The sequence below is a fragment of the Vigna angularis genome, chromosome 5 (assembly GCF_016808095.1).
Source record: "Vigna angularis cultivar LongXiaoDou No.4 chromosome 5, ASM1680809v1, whole genome shotgun sequence".
Classification (NCBI taxonomy): domain Eukaryota; kingdom Viridiplantae; phylum Streptophyta; class Magnoliopsida; order Fabales; family Fabaceae; genus Vigna; species Vigna angularis.
In genome coordinates this window covers 31489982-31516126 of record NC_068974.1, presented here as the reverse complement: position 1 = coordinate 31516126, position 26145 = coordinate 31489982, and the positions used below count along the sequence as shown (strand labels likewise).

The 26145-nt window shown below is 29.4% G+C and overlaps 1 protein-coding gene across 1 annotated transcript; it reads left to right on the top strand.

Moving 5' to 3' along the window:
• Positions 1-15058: 15058 nt before the first annotated feature.
• On the top strand, positions 15059-16277 carry LOC108339787 (borneol dehydrogenase, mitochondrial). Its single transcript, XM_017576992.2, has 2 exons — positions 15059-15209; positions 15296-16277. Exons 1-2 carry the CDS (start codon positions 15172-15174, stop codon positions 16062-16064), a joined length of 807 nt encoding a protein of 268 aa, XP_017432481.1. The 5' UTR covers positions 15059-15171; the 3' UTR covers positions 16065-16277.
• The last annotated feature ends 9868 nt before the right edge of the window (positions 16278-26145 follow it).

Here is a 26145-nt window from a genome sequence, read left to right as displayed (position 1 = left end):
CCTTAATACCATAATGATTTTTTTTTGGTTTTGAAATTTACAACAAAGATAAATAATGTCATGTATATCAGACTATTTCCCAAAATTTACATGGAAGAGAAGAGCCATACCCAGAAGATTCATCATACACATAATCATTTTGCAATGCTCCACCTGAAAGAAAAGTAGAACAATGTTAAGTAAATACTAATCAAATAAAAATCAGTAACAAAGACTTTGGAGGCCAATTTACCTACCCTCAGTGCCAGAATTTATGGCGTCCGATGAAGATTGACTAACTGTATTATTTTCATTTGTAGATGGCTTACTGTTATCATCCTCGTCAGCAAACATATCATAATCACCTTCACCAGTGCTAGAGGCTTCTCCACTAGCCAAATGTTGATTTGATGGGCCTTCTTTTGCCCGGGCTAACTTCTCATATCCTTCTGAAAAGGGGAGAATGTAGAAGGCATAAGCATTAAGCAGTTAATACCACGAAACAGGCACCCTTCACTCCTTCTCATAAACCTAAATATCGACAACATCATAGAAAGAAGAAAGAAGAGCCAAGGAAAAATTGACAATTAATAACCTGCCCCAAAATCCAACACTTAACTAATATGGAGGCCCAAAATCCGGATCAAACTTAATACTCAAAGGAAGTTTATAAGAGATTTTCAATCTCATTTTTTCAAGTTCATCACTCAATGCATATTCTCCATTTCTTCCGTAATCAAGCTCAAAAATATGGTTTCTATTTAAATACATAAAAATCCTAAATTTATGAAAATATAATATAACTCAACATACATTTTTCTTATCTTAATAAACTTCATCCTCGTGATCAACTTCCTCCATTGCAACAATACCTACACTACCAAATAAGATCCAAAAATATTAGAATAACAACGTATCATACATAACCAAAATCATCCACAAACAACATCATACATATATTATACATTCATTCCACTCAAATAAAAAAATGAACCTTGAGTGAACACAACGTGTGCCGGTTGGAACACACACGAAGAAAAATGTGTGGGTGGGACTAACAACCTGGAAAACCCCTCTTTTTCGTCCACCGAACAGTCCACACTCCGGCGATGCTCCGGCGGCACTCCGGCACAGGGACGAAAGGAGGTGGGACGAAGCGAGACCTTGAACGCGCCCCTACTTCGCTGGGCCGGACGGAGCACGATTCCGTCTTCGCTTCGTTGGCTAACATCGGAGCTGCGGCGGCCGTGAATCGGCAACGGCATCAATCGGTACCAGCGACCGTGAATCGGTACCCTTCAACGTTGTCCGGCGGGCACTCCGGCAAACACTCCGTCGGACCACTCTCTCTCTCGAACTCCCTTTCTCCAACTCTCTCGGCCTCTCTCTCTAGGTCACAGTCTCCCTCTCAACCTTCACGCTTCTCTCTCTACAATTCTTCCAAAATCAATTTCAAATTTGAAACGTAGATGTTGAAAACCCTGCCCACCCCCTTTCCACGTCAGATTTCATTTTCATTTTGATTTTCCACGTGGACCAATCTCATTTAGACACCTGTCCCGTGTCTAAATGTTGTCAAAAGAGGTTGTTCAAGTATCATTTTCCTGAGGGTAATTGTACAAGACATGGATGAGAAACAAGTTGAAAACAATACACCTGTTGAGAATGGATTACAGATGTTGGGTTAATAACAACAGACATCATGACTCAGATATGTGCATATCTAGTTTTCATTGGATGAGTTGAAAATGCATGTACTCTGTCTATGTAATGATTCCCCAACACAAGAATTTTCTCTTGGGCGACGTTCTAAGTTTTTTGGATTTTGTGTATGACCTTTTACTTGAAGTTAAATCCTCGAATATTGTATTGATTTGAAGGGTCACGAGGCAATTTTCCAAAACTCTTTGTTTCAAATTCGTTTCCTATTAGTCCACATCCATGGGGTATCTGTCAAAATCTTTGGTTTGAATGACAGAATAATATATAATTAATGTGTAAACTATTATTTTACTTGACCTTTATTTATTGTTATTTTAATGGATTTTTAATTACTTTAAATGGTTTGACTTTGACAGCTTGTTTTTTTAATAAAAATTCAGTTGAATGATTGGTTAACCCTTTAGTCTATACTGTGAAAAATGATACAGGTTTATAGATTATGTGATAGATAAAAAGAGAGTGCTCGAAAGAAAAAGTAAGAGTGTAATAAGTGTTCACAGAATCAAAATACTTATGAATATATTTCTTTTTAGGTTAGGTGATACTATTGGGTGGTTGTTGTTGAGAATCTAAGTATGAATTTAAGTCTCACATTGGATAAAAATGAAAAAGTAGAGCAGTATATAAAGGTGAAAGATCTATTGATCCATTATCTTAAGATTTTGGATAAAGAGTGATGTCAATCTCTTATATATGGTTGGACCCATCTCATTGGTGTTTGTATCTTTCTTCCTTGATAACTAAGAGTGGTGTTTACCTCTTCTTATAAGAATTTTAAGGATGAGTTGTTTTAAGGTGTTGATTTATTTGGTTGGTTGCCAACGACCAAAAATGAAAAAAACAACTCCTTTCCATTGGATAAAATATCATGTTTAACCATGATAACGAGAATTTAGAGATAAGAAAATGATTCAAGAATGATGAAAAATAAAATAATGTATCATTTTTAAAAGCTATCGAAGGAAAATTATATATGAAAATAAAAATAATATAAATTCTAACATCTTCACTTTTTCTTGATATAATTGTTTAATAAAATGAATCTTTCTTAATTAAGATTAAAAAAATTATAGGTGAGAGGTTTCTTATTAATGATTTAGAACATAATCTAGAAAAAAAAATTAAATATAAAAATATCCAAAGAGTGAAAAAGATAAAATTAGAAAAACTTATTTAAAATGACTCTATATAAAATACATTTTCAAAACACTCATTTTTCTAAAAAGAAACATATTATAAATTTCAATTTAATTAGTTTAAAAAAAATTCTTGACTAAAGTATTTATCGATCAATGATGGAGATTATTATTTCTCATGCTGTCAATTTAGTTTAAAGTCAGCTGGTCGTCTTGGATCAAATGAGATTACTAAACAAGATTTTAGATCATGGAAAAAAAAGTGAATGTAGACAAAAATGACATTCTACATCCTAGATTCTCAGTTTAGTCTTTATATTTTTTTTTTTAATTTAATTTAGTCCCAATATTTGTTAAAATGAAGCAATGTTATACATCTCCAAATTAAGATAAAATTTATTTTTTATATAAATTTTATACTACAACTCTTATTAAAATTAAAACTTTCATTAAATATTTCTAATTAATTTTGTCCATAAAAGATAAATTTTGTTTCGAGGAGGGACAACATTGTTTTTTTTTGACAAAAAAATTGAAACTAAATTAAATAAAAGAAAAAATATAAGAACTAAATTGAGACTCCATTACGTGTGACTGGTATGTCACACTGACCATGTCATGTAGTGCTATCAAAATGGATTAGAACCCATGGATCAATCTAGTCCACCACAGGTTCAGGTCAGGTTAAGTTTAAGAAAAATGTAATTTTTTTATATGGACTAATTTTCAACCTGGTCCACTTAGAACCATGGTGAGCCGGGTTGACTTATCAATCTACCTAATTTAATTTAATTATTTATTACTTGTGTTTCAATATTATTAGTTAACACTTTTTTTTATTGTATTGTAGATGTGATAGAAAAAAAAGATGTTTCAAGAGAGAAAAATATTATGGATTTATTCATTTAAGACTCTAATCTTATAAATAGATAAATGAAACAAAAATGATCAATATTAAAAACTTATTTGTTCGCCTTTAGTGTTTGCTTTTGAATTAGATTTGGATTGTATGGTACATTTTTTATTTTGAATTTTTCTTTGGAGTTTAAAACATCATGAAATTTATTTAGATTTGAATTACAAAAACTTCGTAATTTTTTTTGGATTTGAAAAAAAAAAACTTGTAACTAAGTGAGTCAGTCAACCCGTTTAACCTACCAACCTGTGGTGGACTAGACTGGGATCAAATTTTTCGACTTGCTAATAAGTAAGTCAAGTTGGATTGACTTACTAAGTGACCAACCGATGGTGATAAGGCTGAATTACCCGTTTTGATAGCACCATATGACAAAAAAAAATTAATAAAAAAAGAAAGCAAATAAAAATGATAGGTGACATTATTTTTAATAGGTTTAAATGCTTATTTCGTTCTCATGTTAAGAAGTGAATTTTTGTTTAGTACCCGGTTATTTCCTCCTCATGTCCGTTAAGTTGACAGCAACTACGTTAAGTCCATGCTGATGTGGCCGTACTTTTTCTCTTCTCTCTTCTGCTGTCTAGCATTTTCATTTTTAAAATCGGATACTAAACACAAATTCACCTCTTAAGCATTTAAGCCTTTTTAATATTGTTTATTTGATACTAACATAAAAGAAATAATTATATAAACTTATCACAAAAAATAAAAATTGAAACACCACTTAAAATTTTTGGATGAAAACTCAAACTAAAATAATAATTAAATTTTTTATTTTTGGGTTGGGCTGCGCTTTTCTATTCCTCCATCTCGTGCTTTCATTCTCTGCACTAGGATCTCCTTTATTTTACTTTTGGAACTTTTACTTCCTACACCAAATAGTTACTCATACAACATCATGTTTCACACATATACCTAACATTTCATTTTTTTTTACCTTTTGGGGCCTTTTTTTTTAGTTTATAAAACACTTATTTTAACTTCGGGTGTTGCTCCCTCCACCACCTCTTTCCTCTCTTCACCTCCCCAACTTTCTGCATTTTTTTTATTTAAAATAACCTTTTTATCTTTTTTTTCTTACTTTTAATCCATGAAACCCTAAATGCAAAGCCTCACCTCTCCTTCTCTCACATTCTCCACCCCAACTACTGTTTACCCCACCTCTCAGATTCTCACCCCAAATCCGTTTCTTTCATTCGTTTATCCCACCCCAACTCTTATAGTCTCAGTTCCTCTCTTTCCACATTCCCACCCGTTTGTGGCGGTGCGGCGGTGTGTGCGGCGGGGTGCGGTGGTTGGTGCTTGGGTCTACAAGAGGGTAGTTCTTGTTTCTTGGTTTCTTGTTTTTCATTTACATGTATGTAATATATTGTGTTTAAGCTTGATGATGTGCTGCTCTGCTCTAGTTTCTGTTATCTCTGTGTGTGTCTGTGCGTGTGTTCAGAGGAGCTTCCTGTGTGTGCGTGTGTTGAGAGGAGGAAGAAGACATCCAGGAACGGATGGCGCATATCTGTTTGGACCTGAAACGGATGTCAATATCTGTCGACGGATGTCGACATCTGTTTTAACTTAAACGGATGTTGACATACGTTGACAGATGCTTATATCCGTTTAAGGGGTTTCCACGTTAATTTAGGGTTACGTACCTCCCCGCTTATTCACACACACTTTTGTTAGTCCACCACCACCTTCAAGCAACACAGAGATTGAACTTTGTCACCCCTTTAAAATAATTTCTTCAAGCAACCTCTAACTCACCACACTCTCACACCACAATAATGAAAGAAAAAGAAGAGAAAGAATTCCCACAAAGAAAGAGTAAGAATGAGAGCATGAACGTAAAAGAGAATCAATAGGTTGTGTGTGAGGAGTGGATATAAATTATAAAATTTTAATCCTAAAAGTAAACTTTTTACTGAAAGATAAAATAGGAATAGAAAAAAAGAGTCAAAAGTAAAAGAGGAAAGGAGAAGTGGAGGAAGCAAACACCCTTTAACTTCTCACACCCTACATTACTAACTTTTTGGTACTACACTTTTTTCACACATACACATTTTTTCTAAATTTAATAAAAAATAAAAAAATAAAAAATGAACAAATATTTTTGTTTCCTTTTCTATACAATTGCTTGCATTCCTTGCTATGTTTCCAAATAATTTAAAAATATAAAAATATTTTTTTTCAAAATTAAAAAACTCAAATCAACACCTTTTTTTTTAAACTACGTAAATCCTGATTAATTTTTATTGTGAATGCATACATGTAAGAATGTAAGAATGAGATTAATTTTATCAAACTCATTCTTTTTAAATAAAACATTTTTTTGTATAATATTTTCTTATTTTTGAAAAAAAATTAAAAAAGTAAATCTCTTTTACATATTAAGTAAAAGATACAGATGTTATTAAACGTTAAATTTTTTCTACTCGACTTCCAAATTTAAAATCTAGTTTTACTATACCACACTTTTATATTTATAACTTTTTCTTAAATTTTTAAAATACTACAATCTCTTTTTCTTTCTTTTTAAATTTATTTTAACTCGTGGTCTTCGGTTGCGAGTATATCAAAATTAAAAAGATTAATTAGAACAAAATTGCAATTGAGTTACATATTATATATATATATATATATATATATATTTGTTCATTTTTTATTATAATTAATTACACAAGTACGAAATACCTAATTGTCAATAGAATGTGGGATCGATATGAACAGTACATGTGCATTTTTATTATAATTAATTACACTAATAGTATTAATCATTTCAATATTCCTTTTTTCCGGAGAAGATGATCATTTATGTTTGCTTCGTGAGAGAAAAAATACACAAAAATTGAAAAAAAAAATGCACAATGTAATAAAAACGAAAATAAAAATGATATTTTTGGATATTAAATTCATTAACTCTTGCACCTCAGTTTTTTTGAATAAAATATTATTTAAAATGGACTTTTGACACATGTTTATTAAAAATGTTGTCAATATATGGGTTCGTTGATTTATTTGGTTGGTTGCCAACGGAAAAAAAAAAGTCCAAGTCCTTTCCATTGGATAAAATATATCATGTGTTACCATGGTTAACCAAGACTAAGGAGAATTTAGAGATAGGAAATTGATTCAAGAATGATGAAAAATAAAAGAATATATTCATTTTTAAAATCGATAAAAGCAAAATTATATCTGAAAATGAAAACAATATAAATTCAACTTTTTCACATTTTCTTTTTAAAGATACTAATAATCTAATTATTTAGTAAAATGAATATTTCTTAATTAAGATTAAAAAATTTATAGGTGAGGGGTTTCATATTATTTATTTAGAACATGATTTAGAAAAATATTCTTAAATATGAAAATATCCAAAGAGTCAAATAGATGAAATTAGAAGAATTTATTTAAAATGACTCTATATAAAATACATTTTCAAAACTTTCATTCTTTAAAAAGAAACATATAATGAGATTTCAATCTAATTGGTTTAAAATGTTTTTTTTACTAAAGTATTCATTGATTAATGATGGAGATTATTGTTTATCATGCTATCTATTTAGTTTAAAGGCACCTGTTGGTCGTCTTAGATCAAATGAGATTACTAAACAAGATTTTAGATCATGGAAAAAAGGTTAATGTAAGAAAAAATAGGTTCATGTAAGAAAAAATGAAAGTTCATGTGATAGACTCTCAATTTAGTCTTTATATTTGTTTTTCAATTTAATTTAGTCCAAATTTTTGTTATACTCTCAATTTAGCCTTTATATTTGTTTTTTAATTTAATTTAGTCCTAATTTTTGTTAAAATGAAGTAATGTTATCTTTCTCCAAATTAAGATAAAATTTACTTTTTGTATAAATTTTATACAGAAACTCTTATTAAAACTCTTATTAAAATTGAAATTTTCATTAAATATTTGTAGAAATATTTTTAAACTAACTTTAATTATATCAGAAAATTCCATTTAAATAAGTTATTTTTAAACAAATTTTTTATTAACGTTCTCATACCAATTTTGGTTAAAATAGATAGGTATATAAAAACTATTAAATTTATTAATATAGATAAAAATTATATATAAAAATTTACATATATAATTATTAATTAAACAAGTTTAGTGAAAACAAATTTATTTTAATTAATAAAAATATTTGTAAAAATGTTAGAGTTGATTTAAATATAATTTCATAATCATTTAATAAAAATTAGTATTTTAATAAAAATATTAATTTAAGATTTATATAAAAGATAAATTTTGTTTCGGGGAGGATTATTTTTTGACAAAAAAAATTGAAACTAAATTAAATAAAAGAATAAATATAAGAACAAAATTGAGACTCTGTTATGTGAGACTGTTATGTCACACTGATGGTGTCACGTAGTGCTGTTAAAATGGATTAGAATCCACGGGTCAACTTGGTCTACCATGGGTTTGGATGGGGTTGGGTTTTAAAAAAATCTAATTTTTTTATATAGACCAATTTTCAACCCGGTCCACTTAGAATTCGGCTCACCCGGATTGAACTTGTGGTGAGCTCCCAATCCACCTAATTTAATTTAATTATTTACTACTTTGTATTTCAATATTATTAGTTAACACTTTTTTTATTGTATTGTAGATGAGATAAAGAAGAAGATGTTTCAAGAGAGAAAAATATTATGGATTTATCCATTCAATAATCTAATCTTATAAACTGGATAAGTGAAACAAAAATGATCAATATTAAAAATTTATTTGTTAGCTTTTTGTGCTTGCTTTTAGATTACATTTGGATTATATGATACATTTTTTATTTTCAATTATCTTTGAAGTTTTTAGAGTAAATTTATTTAGATTTGAATTACAAAAACTTTGTACTTTTTTTTTGGATTTAAAAAAAGATTATAAATAAATAAATCAATGAATCAATCAATTTAACCTATCAACCCGTGGTGGATTGGACTGAATTGACTTACAAAGTGATCAACATATGGTGATCATGCTGAATTACCCGTTTTGATAGCACCACATGACAAAAAAAAATGATACGTGACACTGTTTTTAATACTGTTTATTTAATACTAACATAAGAGGCCTAATTATATATACTTATCACAAAAAATAAAAATTGGAAGGCCAACTTAATATTTTGGATGAGAACTGAAACTAAAATAATAATTAAACTTTTTATTTTTGGGTTGGGCTGCGCTTTTTTGTTCCTCCATCTCGTGCTTTCATTCTCTGCACTAGGATGTCCTTTATTTTACTTTTGGAACTTTTACTTCCTACACTAACACAGTTACTCATACACACCATGTTTCACACATATACTTAACATTTTATTTTTTAGTTACTTTTTACCTTTTGGGATCTTTATTTTTACTTTATAAAACACTTATTTTAGCTTCTCACACCCTACTTTACTAACTTTTTACTGCACTTTTTTCACACACACTATTTTTTTTCTAAAATTAATAAAAAATATAAAAAAACAAAAAATGAACAAATATTTTTGTTTTTTGCTTTTTTTTTCTTTACAATTGCTTGTATTCATTGCTATCTTTCCAAAAAATTTTAAAAATATATATTTTTTTTCAAAATTAAAAAATTCAAATCAACACCTATTTTTATTTTAAACTACGTAAATCCTGATTATTTTTTATTGTGAATGCATACATGTAAAAACGAGATTAATTTTTATCGAACTCATTTTTTTTTAAATAAAACATTTTTTTTTATTTTTGTATATTATTTTATTATTTTTGAAAGAAAAGGATTAAAATGATAAATTTCTTTTACATATTTAATTAAAGATACAGATGTTATTAGACGTTAAATTTTCTCTACTCGTAATCAACTTTCAAATTTAAAATCTAGTCTTAGCATACCACACTTTTATATTTATAATTTTTTTCTTATTTTTAATATAATCTACTGTGCTAACTACAAACTCTTTGTTTTTAAACATTTATTTTTAATTCGTCGTCTTCGGTTGCGAGTATATCAAGATTAAAAAGATTAATTAGAAAAAAATTCCAATTGAATTACATATTATATATATATATATATATATATATATATATATATATATATATATATATATATAATTCATGACCTTTTATGCTATGTTATCTTTTATTTTTAATGTAGGTTGTTGTATGTATCGGTGAGAAGAAGAAAAGTAAAAATCGTGTTACAAATATATGTGATTGGTGATACACATGTTTATTAGAAATGTTAATTTTTCACGAGAGAAAAACTAAATACGCATCATTGTAATTAATTACACTAGTACGAAATACCTAATTGTGAACAAAATATATGAGTCGGTTGGGTTTAAAAAAAATGTAATTTTTTTTTATGTAGATTAGTTTTTAATTCGGTTCACTTAGAACTCGGCTCACGCGAGTTAAATCTGTAGTGAGCCGAGTTGGCTCACAAACCCACCTAATTTAATTTAATTATTTATTATTTTGTGTTTTAATATTATTAGTTAGTATTGTTTTTTATTATATTATAAATGTGATAAGAAAAAAGATGTTTGAAGAGAGAAAAATATTATAATCTATCTATTCAAGACTCTAATATTATAGATAGATAAATGATATAAAAAATAAAATATTAAAAACTTATTTATTCGTTTTTTGTATTTGTTTTTGGATTACGCTTGGATTGTATGATATTTGTTTTTTTTTTATTTTGAATTTTTTTTAGATTTTAACATCATTTTAAAGTGACATTTATTTAGATTTGAATAAAAATAAAATATAATTTTTTTATTTAAAAAAAAAACTTATAATAAGTGAGTTAGTTAGCCAACTTGTTTAATCCACCAACCGTAGTGGATCAGATCGAGTTCAAATTTTTTCAACTCGTTAATAAGTGAGTCGGATGGATTAACTCATCAAATGATCAACTCTCGTGATGGATCGTGTCGGATCACCCGTTTTAACAACTCTACATGTCTCGAAAATGAAAAAGTAGTATTAATCATTTCAATATTCCTTTTTACTGGGTCATAATATTTTCCTTTATTATCTTATCAAAGTATCACATCATTTTTTTTCTTCTTTCATGGAAAAGTAATTTAAGTAAGTTAATTGAATTACGCGAAAGTCATTACCAAGTAATACTATTTTTCGAATATTAAGTTTCGGTATCACCAAACGAAATGATAGGAGGTTAGGAAACAAAGGCAAGTGCTTGAAGAGTAATTGCAGCAGGAGTCCCATCACGATTACGTTCCCCAGTTGTTTTCTACATATCACTGTTCTTCACGGAAACATAACCTACAAATGTCAATTTTCAACAATTAGGGTTCTTACACTCATTTGACACTTCACATTCATTAATGCATTTGCACTTCTTTTTGGTAATTCCTTTTTTTATAATGAAAAAAAAGGTAGTAACTAAGCGAGAGAAGTGCTGAAATCTCCACATGGGCGATTTTAATTTGAACAATTGATTTAGGCATATTCAGATAACATTTAATTAAAAAATTACAGATGAATTATTAATTGATTATATATATATATATATATATATATATATATATATATATATATATATATATATTCTTATACTTAAATCTCAAATTTTTTAAGTGTAAGAATTTTTTGGACACACATTCACTTTTGAGATAAAGATAAAGATTGGAAGAGTAATGTAAGGACGAAAAAGAACTTGGTATGAAAGAAAATAATGAGATATACTGTGAGATTGTTTGAATCATTTATAAGAAGTCTATCATCATTTTAGGACAAAGTAAAACTTATGATATCAAAAGACATTATAAACTTTAAAATGAATACTAGAAGTACAAGAAAAAAATACGTAAATGAGTCGGTAAATGATCCGTTAATGCTGTTTAGAGAGAATTGACCTAAAGACGGATGTCCTATACCTAGATAATGTAGTGTATCATTAGATCGAAATAAATAATTTAGTTATTATTATTGTTTGAAGTTATTTAACTAAAATTATTTATTGTATGAAAAAATGTAAATGTTTTATTTTAAAAAAATGATTTTTCTTTATGTTAGTTAAGACTATATAATTTATGCATAATGTATTTTTTTACTTTATATTTTTGTGTTAATCAAGTTAAAAGATTTTATTTTTTTTATGTTGATTGAAACTTTGAATAACACAAAATAAAGAAATTAATGTCCGTTAAGAGTAACTAAAATAAAAAATTCATTTTCTATTGTATATTGTCATGATTACAATAAATATATAATGATATTTGTTAAGTATATATTTACAATATTTTTATGATATGGGTTTTTTTTGTAAGTGGGGAGTTTATTTCATTTATTACGAAAATGGACAATTCACCTATAAATTATATGCTATGATATAAGTTATATGGATTTACCACAACTTTTGAAATGAAGTCGTATGGTGTGTGGACGACTTTTTTACAAAATTTAAAACAGATGAAGTTGTCATATGTAATAACAACTGTGGCAAAATTTTCAACTAAGTATAACGAAGAGTTTTGAAAATGATTTTTTCGACTTTATATTTAGTTATCTAACTGAAACATATCGAGATGAGGTAAAAATTGAAAACGTTTGGCTTTAATTCTTAACCGAATTCTATACTTCCAAAATAAACTTTAGTTGTCTTCACAACCAAAGCTAAAAACAATTAAAAAAATAAATAAATTTTAATAATATTGTCCAATTAATTTATTTATATTACCACACACATTTTATATATGTTATCTTTAAGTTAGACCTAAATTTAACATGGAAAACAATTTTTGTGTTAGCATTAACAACTAAATTTTCATTGAACTCATTATTATTACAAGTGATAGCTACCCACATCATGTTTATTCAAATTGAAGATAAGGTAACCAAAATGTCCTATGTTCTTCATTAGCTAAATAACTCTAATTTAACATTCATTACCAAAAAGACTCCCATTATCTAAATTTAATATAAAATTTGAACCAAACAACCAATATTTTCCACTTCAAAAAAATAAGATTTTGAAGTTTTATAATAAGCAATTTTTTTAAATTGTAAACCTAATTTTACAAACGAATTTAAAGGATTTTTCACAAAAAAGTTGTTAAATATTTTATAATAACATGTTATAAGATATGCCGTGAATTTTGTATGATTGCTATATACATATTTTTATAAACGAATTATATAATTGTATCAATAAAAACTATAATACATAGTTTGTTCTCTTATTTTAATAAATATAAATATATTATAAACAAAATACAATCGATTTATAAAACAAGTTTCAAGAAACATACCCATATAAATACATGTTGGTTATTAAATAATTAATTTAATGTCTCAGTAGATTCCTATTTTTGGCGTGAATCTTAAATAGGTCATTTTTTTTCTCGTCGTCTCAATTGAGTCTTTTTTCTTGTAAAATTGTAGCAATTAAAGGTCTGCCGTCAAATTGGACAAACAACCATTTTAAGTTTGGGTTACCTGGCATTAAAAATGAATTTTGTATTAAAAATTTGGATTGTAAAGATTGAATTCAGATTTAGGGAAGGACAAAGTGAGCAAAATCTAAATATTTAAATGCAGATCCTTTAATTCATAAATGCAAATGAGATTGGGAAAAAACCTGCGTTCTTTCTTCGATTCAAAGCACAGGGTTCGTGGGTGAAGAAGATTGGGTTAAAAGCGATGGATAACGAAAAACCTGCATGTGTTCCCCTACTACACATCCCGGCTCCTTCCGATGCAGCCTACACAAGAACACTGCCAGCAACAACCACCACACAGATTCCTACCCCTCCAATCGCCTCAATATGCGCAGACCCGCGATGAAGAACTCGCTTGTGAGGATCAGAGGCGTGGAGGGTGAGTGGGTAAAACGTACCCTACCACGCTTATTCGACCCATTTCTCATCAGCAAAGGAGGAGAGCGACTTTCGAGCCCAGACCCAGCCGTCTCTCTATCATGAACAAGGCCAAGGATCTTTGATTTTTTTTTTCAATTTAATTTTACAGGTTCGTTCTCCATTTTACTTCTATTGCGGTGGTTTACCTACCCCTAGCGCCCTGATCTGCCTCCAAAGTCGGATTCCGGCGATGCGGTTGGGAGGTAGCGGCGAGTACTCTCCGTCGAGTTTTGATTTCTTCATCTAGAGCAGCAAATTGGTGAATTGTCAACTTGGGCATTTCCCCATAGATCTATGAGACTGGACCCACACACACAATTGCTATTGTACATAACTTTTGCTATGGAAGCAGAGTTTTGGATCAATTTTCATTTTTGCCTTTTCCATGGTTAAATTTAAGAAAACATATATATATATATATATATATATATATATATATATGTGTGTGTGTATATATATATATATATATATATATATATATATATATATATATATATATATATATATATATATATATATATATATATATATATATATATAACTTCTGCATTTCATGTTTTTCACCCAAGAACCCTGCTCTTCGAATCGAATAGAAGAAAGAACACTTTCTTTTTTCTCGCACAAACCCTAGTCTCAATTTTTTTTCCCCAATCTCATTTGAATTTCTGAATTGCAGGGGCTGCACTTAAATTTTTAGATTTTGTCCACTTTGCCCTTCTCTAAATCTGATTTCACATATGTGCAATTCAAAATTTTAATACAAAACTCGTTTTTAATGCCACGTGAGATTAATGAATACACTGATCGTGCCACGTAAGCCAAACTTAAACGTCCGTTTGTCCAATTTGACGACAGACCTCTAATTGATACAATTTTACAAAAAAAAAACCAATTGAGACACAAAAAAAAGGGACATATTTAAGATTCACGCCGAAATAGAGACTTATCCAGACATTAAACATTAAATAATTCTAAATAAATAATATTGTATTTAAATACAATAACTAATTTTGTTCGTGTTGACTTGGTTGAAAAACTTTTCGGTTTGGAAAGAGACTAAATCCAAAAGTCTAAAAAAGTAGATACAATAAGTAGGTTTTTCTTCTTCTTTATATATGTTGGAACAAAAGTAGCAAAAGTCTAAAAACAATACTTAAACGATTTCTATGATATAATTAATCCAATTCAAGATTATTTTTTATATAATTAAGAGTTATTACTTAAATTCTTTGAATTTTGTAAGATTTTTTAATTTTTTATTATAAAAATTTATTAAAAAGAGTTTTCTATAATTCTTCCTTAAGTTTTGTAAAATCCTAGAAACAAAATATTCGTAAAAGAAATCTCATAAAATATAAAAGATCACAAAAATTTATAACATCTAGTGGTTTACATTTTGAACACTTCCGTAACAAGAATCTCTACGTACCTTACATTTGCAGGGAACGCAGCTATATAAAGAGAAGAGCAAGTTCATCTTAGTATAGATATATATATATATATAAACCTTTACATATATTCATCTTTCTTCTGCGATTCAGAAAAAAACTCATCCATGGCAAGAGTCAACTCAGCTGCTGCCACTGTCAGAAGGTAAAGTTGTTATTACAATTTTATATTTCTACGTAGAGAAGTTCTTATTCTTTGATTTTTACGAGTTTCACACAATGATCTTGCAGGCTTGAGGGGAAAGTGGCGATTATCACTGGTGGTGCCAGCGGCATAGGTGAGGCCACCGCAAGACTCTTCTCTAAGCACGGAGCTCATGTGGTGATAGCTGATATTCAAGACGATTTGGGTCTTTCTCTCTGCAATGAGTTGGAATCAGCTATCTATGTTCATTGTGACGTGACAAAGGAAGAAGACGTCGAAAACTGCGTCAACGTAGCTGTTTCCAAGTACGAGAAGCTGGACATCATGGTTAATAACGCGGGTCAATTGAATGAGTTCAAACGAAGCATTCTGGAAAACACAAAGTCTGAGTTTGAGAGAGTGATAAGAGTGAACATGGTTGGCCCATTTCTGGGAACAAAGCACGCTGCAAGAGTGATGATTCCTGCTAAAAGGGGTTGCATAATTAACACAGCTAGTGTTGCAGGATGCATAGGTGGAGGTGCTACACATGCCTACACCAGTTCAAAGCATGGGCTTATGGGGCTGATGAAAAACACTGCGGTGGAGCTTGGACAATTCGGTATTCGGGTGAACTGTGTATCCCCTTATCTGGTTGCGACACCGATGTTAAATGAGTATTTCAATATTGATGAAGAAGGAGTTCGTGAGGCTTATTCCAACCTAAAAGGTTCTTATCTTGTGACCAACGATGTGGCCGAAGCTGTTGTTTATTTGGCAGGTGATGAGTCTAAGTATGTTAGTGGTCACAATCTTGTGTTAGATGGAGGATTCTCCATTACAAATGCAGGATTTTCTCCTTGGCAGTCTGTGTGAGAGAAAGACACGTTTTCTCTGCTTATCATTACAGCTGGCACTATTATCTTTACTTTGGCAGTCTCTGTGAGGAGAGAAAAACACGTTTTATTTGTTGCTTTTATTAATTTGTTAAGATGGTTATTTTTCTTTGCTGCAGTATAAATTGCACCGTCACATAGTATTCTTTTTAGTGAGTTGAATATTGAGAATGACGAATTTTTGAAACTAGAATTACCTCTCCTTTCTCTATTATCATTACTAAAAAAAAATGTGCATAGATAATAAATGTAACATCTTACGGTGTAAATTTTTTTTTCGAAACACAGTATTTCTATAAACATTTATGAAAGATAATAAACTTTATTTAATTAAAATTGCGGAAGCAAAACATAACATACCTGTTCTCCGAAAATCTCAGGGTATGTTTTTACATAACAATACCAAATCTGAAAACATTTCAATAATAAAAAATAATAATAAATTTCCAAACTTAAATCCCAATTTTCATTTTCGATAAAAAGAAAAGTGAACAATAAAAAATATCATAAAACATCAAACTAATTATTCGATTTAATAATTTAAACTTCAAAACAATTAACAGAACACTAACATCCACCGGCTCGCAACACGTGCCACTCTCTTATTCCTAAGCCAAAACTATTTTACACCCGAAACTTGCCGTTTGTCTTCACGTCTTCACGTCGGAAACAGTAACAAGAATCTACAGATTTCTTTACCAAAATCATGTTTCTTTTGTTTTCATGAGAGGATAGGTGGGCCCACTAGGACCCACCAAGATGTGTGGAGGAATGAAAAGAAGAGAGGATTACCACGTGATGTGCAGTGGAAGCGTGGAGGGGCAGAAAGCTTGTTTTGTTTTCTCCTTCGATGCATGGGAATGATGGGAGAGGTTTTGGAGTGTGCTTGCATTCTTTTTGCAGTATTTATGGAGGGGAGAGAATTAATTTTTGGATGGAACGTTTTGAGCAACCAATAGGAAGGCTCTTTATTTTATATTAATTAAATAAATATGATTTTGGAGGGAGAAGATGAATTTGCGTTAGAGTGGAAAAGGTGTATGGAATTATGGTGAATTGTTGAGGGACCCACTTGAAGGAATGATGATATAATAAAGTTAAAAGGTTGTATGGAGAGAGAAGAGTGTTACGTGAGTTAGTAAGAGTGTAGGAAATTTAACATTGTAATAGGTTTCTTTTTATAGTAAAAAAGAAAAGGAAACTAAAACTATTGATGTGGCTTTAGTCTTGACGAGAAAAGTGAGTCCTTGGGAAACTCACGGTCAGGGGGAAGTAAGAATTAAATTGTTTTTGACAAAAAGAAACATGGTTTTGGTAAAGAAATCTGTAGATTCTTGTTACTGTTTGTGAAGACAAATGGCAAGTTTGGGGTGTAAAATAGTTTTTGCTTAGGAATAAGAGAGTGGCACGTGTTGCTAGCCAGTGGATGTTAGTGTTCTGTTAATTGTTTTGAAGTTTAAATTATTAAATCGAATAATTATATTGGTGTTTAAAGGTTTTGAAAGGGGAGATTTTATGTATATTTTGGTGATAATATTCACGAGGAATAATGAGATTTGTGTTATAAACTTTGTAATTGGTGATATAATATATGTCATTGAGAATGTATATTGAGAATGTATATTGATGTGTGATATGGAAAATAAATTTTCTTTGACCGTGTAATGCAGGAAAATGATGATTTGGTAATAATTTTTTCGACCGTGTGACGTGAAAAAAAGATTTTCTTTGACAGTGTGTGATGTGGGAAGATGATAGTTTGATAGTGATAACTCTTTTAAAAAAAAATTACACCGTGACATCTCAAAAATTGGGATGTTACATAAAGATAGATAACGCTTATTTAAATAAGTGTCATCTATTCTCATATACCAATAAATATAAATTTATACCAGAGTTTTTATTGTTAGCCAACAAACTTCATTAATACATCTTATGCAATAACTTCCAAAAAAAATTCAACACTACATACAATTTCATTTTCCTCAAGTTCTTTTATCCACTTTATTTAACTAATACACATAAAAGCCCTAAAATAAAATTAAAAAGATTGGTGATTCATAAAACATCCAATTGGTGATTTATAACCTAAAGTAATGTACAAATGAGAGGCGTATGGTTAGAAGGTGTGAATCCAGTGGCGGTGATAAAAATTATTGGTGGGGATAATGATGGATGAGGTGATGATAATGCTACATTGGCATATAAAAGAGATGAAGATGTTCGAGAAAGAGTATTGGTCGAAGCGATTAAAGCTGTCATGTAAAAGAGATGAAAATGTTCGAGAACTCACCAAAATGCCTAGCTTTAATGGCGAAGCGTTAAATCTGGCTACGAGCATACTGGTTTCTTGAAGGAGATAGGGCTTGTGCACTGGTTTCCTGAATCTTTACCGGCGATCGCACTTGATGAACCTTACCCGACAAGCAATGACGGAGAAGAGACGCAACACCGACTTACTCTACTCATAACGATCAGGTTTGATGAATCCAGCATAAGTTTCGAACCCACGCGTCAAATTCGGGGGCAAACACTAAAAGATATTTGGGGGCAAATAGAAAGTGAAATTTAGGGATAATGGGTTTGATGAATCTGAACGAAATGAAATTGGAAATTTAGGGAAAAGGAGAAAATTTTTGACTTAGACCAAAAAGAAGATCGAAAGAGAAATGTAAAAGAGCACTAGACGAACTGGAATTGAAAAAGAAAAATTTCAAATTTTTTTAAAAGTCGAATAGATAACATTTTAAAAAAAACACTATCTATTTCAACACAATAGATTGCGCCTTTTTAAAAACACTATCTATTAGGTTGAAATAAATAGCGTTTTTAAAAAAAATCTATCTATTGGTCTATTTTAAATTATAAATTAAAAAATTAATATTAATTATTTATAGATAGCGTTTTTAAAAAAAAAAAACGTTATCTATTGTCATAGGTTTAGATAGAGGTTTTTTAAATAAGCTCTATCTATTGTTCTGTGCATTCATAGATAGCGCTTATTTAAAAGAGCGTTATCTATTGGACGCTATTTATGATCAATTTTGTTGTAGTACATGATATCATCGCTGAAAACTCACCTTTTCTCCGCTTAATGTTCTTCTCCTCTTCCTCTATATTGAATCATGGCTTCCATTAGCCAAATTACTTCCCCAACATCGGATCACTTGGTGAATCCGGCTCATCCACTCTACCTGCATGCTAGAGAAAACTCAGCTTTGGTGCTTGTTTTGCCTCTTCTCACAAAGAGCAATTTCCACCAATGGGAGAGAGACATGGTAGTCGCCCTTAAAACCAAAAATAAGGAGCGCTTCATTCATGGCACTCTTACTTGTCCACCCACCATAGATCCCCTATTTGAAGTTTGGCGCATATCTAATCGCATGGTAATGTCATGGCTCACTCGTTCTATGACTCCTTCCATAAGCAATCTGTGCTGTGGATGGATACGACTTCTGAGATTTGGCGAGATCTCAAGGATCGCTTCCCTCTTGCTGACAAATTTTGGATTTCTAACCTTGAGAATCAGATTCTTGCTTTTTGTCAAGGTGAATCTAGTGTTTTTTAATATTATACCTAGCTAAAGATCTTGTGGAAGGAAATGGAACTCTATCGCTGTGTTTTGACATGTACCTGTTTGACACCTTGTGTTGTGGTCACCTTTCTAAACTTCATACAGAACGCGAGGATGATTATATGATTCACTTTCTTCGTGGTCTCAATGAGAGTTATGCCCAAGTTCATTCTCAAACAATGATGTTGGATCCTATCCCTTCAATTGTTAAAACCTTTTCTATGGTTCTTCAACATGAACACAAATTTATTAGCATTAATTTGAAGCCCTCTGTTCCCGATTCATTGGCTTTTGCTGCTCTCTCCAATGATCAACCACATTTTCATTCTTCCAACAGACCCACTTCTACTGCCAACATGACCACTTCCAGGAACAACAAATTTTGTGAACATTGCAAGAAAATCAATCATACCATAGAGAGTTACTACTTTCGTATTGGTTTTCCTGGTGGTTACAAAAAGTCAAAACCCACAAATAAAACTTCTACTAGTTTAGTTACTGTGGAGTCTTTTGCTTTTCCTCAGCCATTGAATTTGGATGGTAGTCACACCAATGATTAGTTCACTTTCTCTAAAGATCAGTATCAAGCGATCTTTGCCTTGCACCAACACACTAAGGATCATTCATCCTCTGTAAATCATGTTTTTGTTCATAATTGAGGTACATCCTCTTCTTTTCCTCATTGGATCATTGACAATGGTGCTACTGACCACATTTGTCCAATTCAATCCTTATTTCATAACCTTCACCCCATTAAACCAATGCATATTAATCTGCCTAATCACATTACTGTCGTTGCCTCATTTTCAGGGACTATTCATATAGGTGCCTTATTACTTGTTGATGTCCTTTTTGTACCTGGATTATCTGTTTCTCTCATTTCAGTTTATCCATGTTTCCACTATAAATTGCATGGCAGTATGTTGTAATTCTCACACTCTCAATAAAAGCATTGGTTGGTGACTGTTCATAAACTATACCTTCCATGTATGAAGAGAGAACAATAGATAAGGGAGTTAGATATTATAACCCTCACTCTAAATGTTGCCATTTTTGCATTTGTGTGCAAAAATAAATACACGTCGAGTGTTGTTTTATATTTTTTTCATCCACGCCACATATGGAGCTTTAAGAACTCTTATTTGTAATGTTACTCAAGAAATTTGTTGTTATTAGTAAAAGTTAGAGGAATGATTGAGGAATGATAATATTTTAATACATAACATTTTTCATATTTATTTAATATTATTATTCATTATTTTTTTACAAATAAAAAAATATTTTTTATGACTATTTTAAATGAATGTATTGTGTATCAAAATATCATTTCTCATTATTGAAAGAAGAGATTGAAAAATATGGTTGAAACCCTTCTTGGATAGAAATAATTATAGAAGTTTAATAAACTTTTATGATTTATTAAGTATTAAAATGTTTTAAACTTTTAATCTAGGTTCTTGTTTTCTATTTTATTTTGTTAAGAGAGGAATATGTTTATTATCTTATCCCTTTATTTCACATAGTTATCACCATATATATTATTTTATAATTAATAAAATTATAAAATAATAAATTATAAGACTATAAAACTATAAAATTATAAGCCAAAAATTAAGTAAAATGAAATGATAAGATATTACCAAGTTAACACAAAATTTATACTACAAAAATTCAATTAAAATTTATAAAATTAGACAACAAAAATTGATTGAAGACTCAACTAAACATATTTAAATTTATCATAGACTTAAAACCTAATTAAGTTTACTAAAAATATTAAAGACATATATTATTATTATTACGAAAATTAAAAATATGAAATACTTAATTATTTTTTAGTGATATTTATCTCAAAAGTTATTAGACATTTAATGTGCCATGATTAGGAATTTGTTTAGAAATGACATTTAAATTTATTTATTTTCTATTAGGTTCCATATGGCACTACTTTTTTTATATAGATTTTAACATCTCTTTATAAATAAAAAACAAATAACTTATCAAAGGATATTCTCGAGAGAGGATGTGTTGGTGTAAAAGGCTAAACTATTATTAATATTTAGAAATGAGATTTTTTTTATTTTATTTTTGTGGATCAAAGAGGATTCACTAATGAAAAGTTACATATAATTTGAGTCCAATTTATATAAATTGAAATGCATAATATTTGAATTATTTATAATTACATTAATTTCATTTCTTAAATAGTTTGTAGAGATGGAAAATAATAATAAATTTTAATTTTCTTGTTTCAATAAGACAATTAATTTTTATTTTAAAGCAAACTCAATTATACTCTTGAGCTCGAGTTGAGTTAACTCGACCTTCAATTCAAGGCGATTCGTTTTAACTTACGGTCTGGGTTGACTCACTAAGATTCAAATTGGGTCGACTAGGTTCAACCTTCACCATAGTGTCAACTTTGCTTGACTTTCGGTTCGAGTCAACTCAACTCAACCTTGGACTCAAGTTGACCTGGCTCGACCTTCAGTCCAAGTCAACTCACTTCGACCTTTGGCTTGGGTTGACTCTGTTAGACTTCGATCTGGGCTTACTCGGCTCGACTTCAACACGAACCGGCTCGATTCGCCCATAAATAAGGGGTCGACTTAGATCGCCCACCAACATGGATTGACTCAACTCAACCTTTAACTTGGGCTGACATAACTCGACTTTGTCCTTGATCGACTTGACTCGAGCCATTGAATAATTATAGTTTCAAATAACAACAAAAACTTAACAAAGTATAAATATATAAACATAAGTTCTTGGTTGTTGAAGAAAGAGTTAAGAGTAAACTTCGGTTTATAGAACATATTAATACAAACTCTATGATTGTATTGATTTGTTTACTAAAGGATTAGTTTATAATGTTGTATAAAAGCTGACATAATCACGAACAATATTTCTTGAAACATGTAGATTTACTGTCCTTAAGGACTTATCCATGGTGTATTGCGCAAGTCTCCCAAGATTATTTTCTATTTTAGTAGAGTTTGTAACGTTGAATGTTTTCGTGACATACACATATGATTCAAGTATATTTTCTACAAACATAAACTTTAAATAGGCTTTGTGATTTAATTTCATAAAGGTTTAAAGAGGACCTAATAAAATTAGGTATGTTAAAATAAAATTTCATACTACACATCTATCTCATGATTTATGTCATGCATACGTATGTAATTATAGATTGATTTAGCTACAATAAATAAAGAAAAAGTAATTTATTGTATTTATTTCAATAAAGATTCTTAATTAATTTTCAAAGTAATTAAGAATAACTTTTGAAATAATTTTTCTTCATGAAAAATGTATGTATAATTATTTTAGAAATTGATAATAGAAGTATAATACATTTGTCATATTAGCAAAATTATAATCTAAATGTATAAGTTTTTCTAGAAGTCATTTTTTTCTTATTTTCGAATTCTACAAATAAAAAAAAAGTAAAACGAAAAGGCTTTGTTTATATAAGAACACAGGAAGAAATTAATATATGAAAGTAGAGAAAGAGTTGCCTTTGATGATTAGAACCCGATCAAATGTAATATTCTAATTGGGCCTTTTATAAATCTTCTAGACACAAGCCCAACCAACCAAAGGCATGATTCTTTCAATTTTTCTATATAAGTGTTATCGGAATTGTATCATTGATACTATGAAACTTATGATTCTTGATCTCAGATTGTCTTGTATGCCTTGTCCAAGCAAAACATAGTCACTTATTCATTCTTATTCATATCACATCTAATAATTTCATTTCAGAGTCGAGATCTAATACAATTTAAATATTGTTTTCTTCTCCTAACATGTGTGGTATATTTTAGGCTTTGTTCACTTGAATGAATTTGGAGGAGATTGATTGAGGGGATTTGAGAGAATTTGAAAGTAAGTTTTTGTTGTTTATTTGAGTGAATTTGGAGGTAAGTGAGAGTCAATTTGAAAGTAAATTTTGTTAATCTGTCACATCAATTAAATCCGATATTAATTCTCACAAACTTTACTTCCAAATCCATTCCCATTTTCCTCGAAATCCACTCAAATAAACAACAAAAAAATTTACCTTAATCCCCTCAATCACTCTCCCCAAAATCCACTCAAATGAACAAAGCATTAAAGATAAAACTATAACGAAGCAAAGTTTCAAAAAAGACAATAACTCAAATAGGACTGATTAATCTTAATGATATTACTTGACAGACTTAAAATCGAACCATTAATGTCACCATGAGGTCGATAACAAGGTTCTAACACAAACCATAGGTCTCTTAAGTCATTCATTAGAGATGACCAATCATTTTTTTTTAGATATTACGAGGAAGTTATATTACTATTATGCCCAATAATCCCACATTACATAAAAATCGAGACTTAATATAGTTGAAATACTCCTTCTATTCTCCAAAACACCTTTTATAAATAAAACTATAATGCAATTTGAGTCTCCAAAACAGATAATACATTAAGAATATCATGATTAACTATGTTATTTGACGAAATTGGAATCATAATAATTCCTAATTTTTTAATGGTTTATTAATTACAACCGCTAAAACTAAGGGCTAACAAAAAGTATTTTTAATTGGAGTGAATATAAAAAGATGCGATGGAAAATAGGAGTGAAGATTCTCAGTGGCACTCAATGAAGAACGATGAATTCGTGAGATTTCAGAGTAATGACTTTACGTATTACAATGGGGTAAGTAAAACAAACTCTATTGCATGAAAAATAATTGCAGCAGAAGTCTTATCACGATCACGTTTCCTAATGGTATTCTATATATCACTCTTCTCCACGGAATTATAATCTCCAAATGACAATTTGACCAATTGACTATCCATACTGTTTTGACATTTGTCATTGAACAATTCATTCTATTTTTTTTAATTATTTTTTACAATAAACTAAGAAATGAGAAGCAAATCGAAAGAAGAGAGATATGAAATTTATAGATATTGGTGGAAGATAAAAACAATTTATAAAAGTATTGTAATTTTTTTAGTGAAAATACCAGTACAATTTCTACTGGAATAAAAGAAAATTTGATTTTGCCTTTACTCATTAATTGTGGTTCATTTTGAAGATATGCGTAAAAGATATTTTGTATAAATAAATCTCCAATCAATTTCCTAGTTGCCTTGGACCAACGACAGCAATAATAATTATAATCAGATAGGTTGTTCTTCATACACAAGTCCATAGGTAAGTTACATATTATTAGAAAAATAGGTCATGAATGATTAATGTAAAATTACAAAGGTATTGATTATATATATATATATATATAAGTAGTTCAAATATTTGATTTCTCAATTTATTTTTAAATTGAAAAATGTGTTATTAATGTTATTTCATTGCAAAGAATTAATTAAAATGATACTTGATCACATTTCCTTTTATTTGCGTGTCCTCTAAGATTTCTAGCATTTGAATTCGTTAAGAGATGTTTAACCTTTGAAATTAGTGAAACATGATGATTTTCAAGAAGATGTGAAACATGATGATTTTCCAAATTAGCTATCTATTAGATGTGATATTTTTTACACGATAAACTTAATGTTGTAGCATGATAAGTAATTTCATTTTCCACCTCACCATAATTAAATATTTGTTCTCTTTAACATTGTGGATAATATTGAATAATCTGTTTATACATATTACTAATTTTATTTCTTTTTCTATCGGTAAAGGAACTATAATAAAACATGAAGAGACTATGTTTTATCAACAAAGGATAAAACAAATAACAATTGTGTTTGATTGTATTCTTACATTATAGCATACATATTAAATAACCTATATGATTTACCTCTCATAAATATGACAAACCTCTTGTACTACTATTAGAAATTCAAAAAATAAACGTGAAGATGTGTTCTTCTATTTTGTTCCTTCCAATAATTTTTTATTTTACTTTAGCACTTTAATAATGTAACATTCCATCCTCTATCTCATTTATAAGTAAAAAAATATTGTGTTATTCTTTTATCACATATTTGTAATCATGAATTAAGGTAGATGCATTACATTTTTTTTTCATACACAGATATCTGTTATTTGATTAAAATAATAAATAATATAATAATGTTTAAATAATGAATTTTGATTCAATTCAACTTGGATTGGTTCTGAATTATCAAATCGTAAATCAAATTAAACTGTCTGATTCTAAAAAAAAAAAGTTCAAATCGATAAAAACAAATCTTCAATTTTAATCAATTATTGATTTTTCAGATTAATTTTTGTTTACTCTTTTATTTGAGTTTGATTCTAATAATCACACATAATCAAATTATCGTTGAAAGACTTCTACTTGACTTCTTAAAGAATACACAATCTTTTAAAATTGAAAGGATTGATTTCTTATGATTAAGTAGTCTAGTTAAGAATGTTGTCTTTAAACATTTATATTGTTTGTATTTGAACAATGTACTTGAAAGTATATTATAACTATAAGCCATATTCTAGCGTAGCCGATGTTTC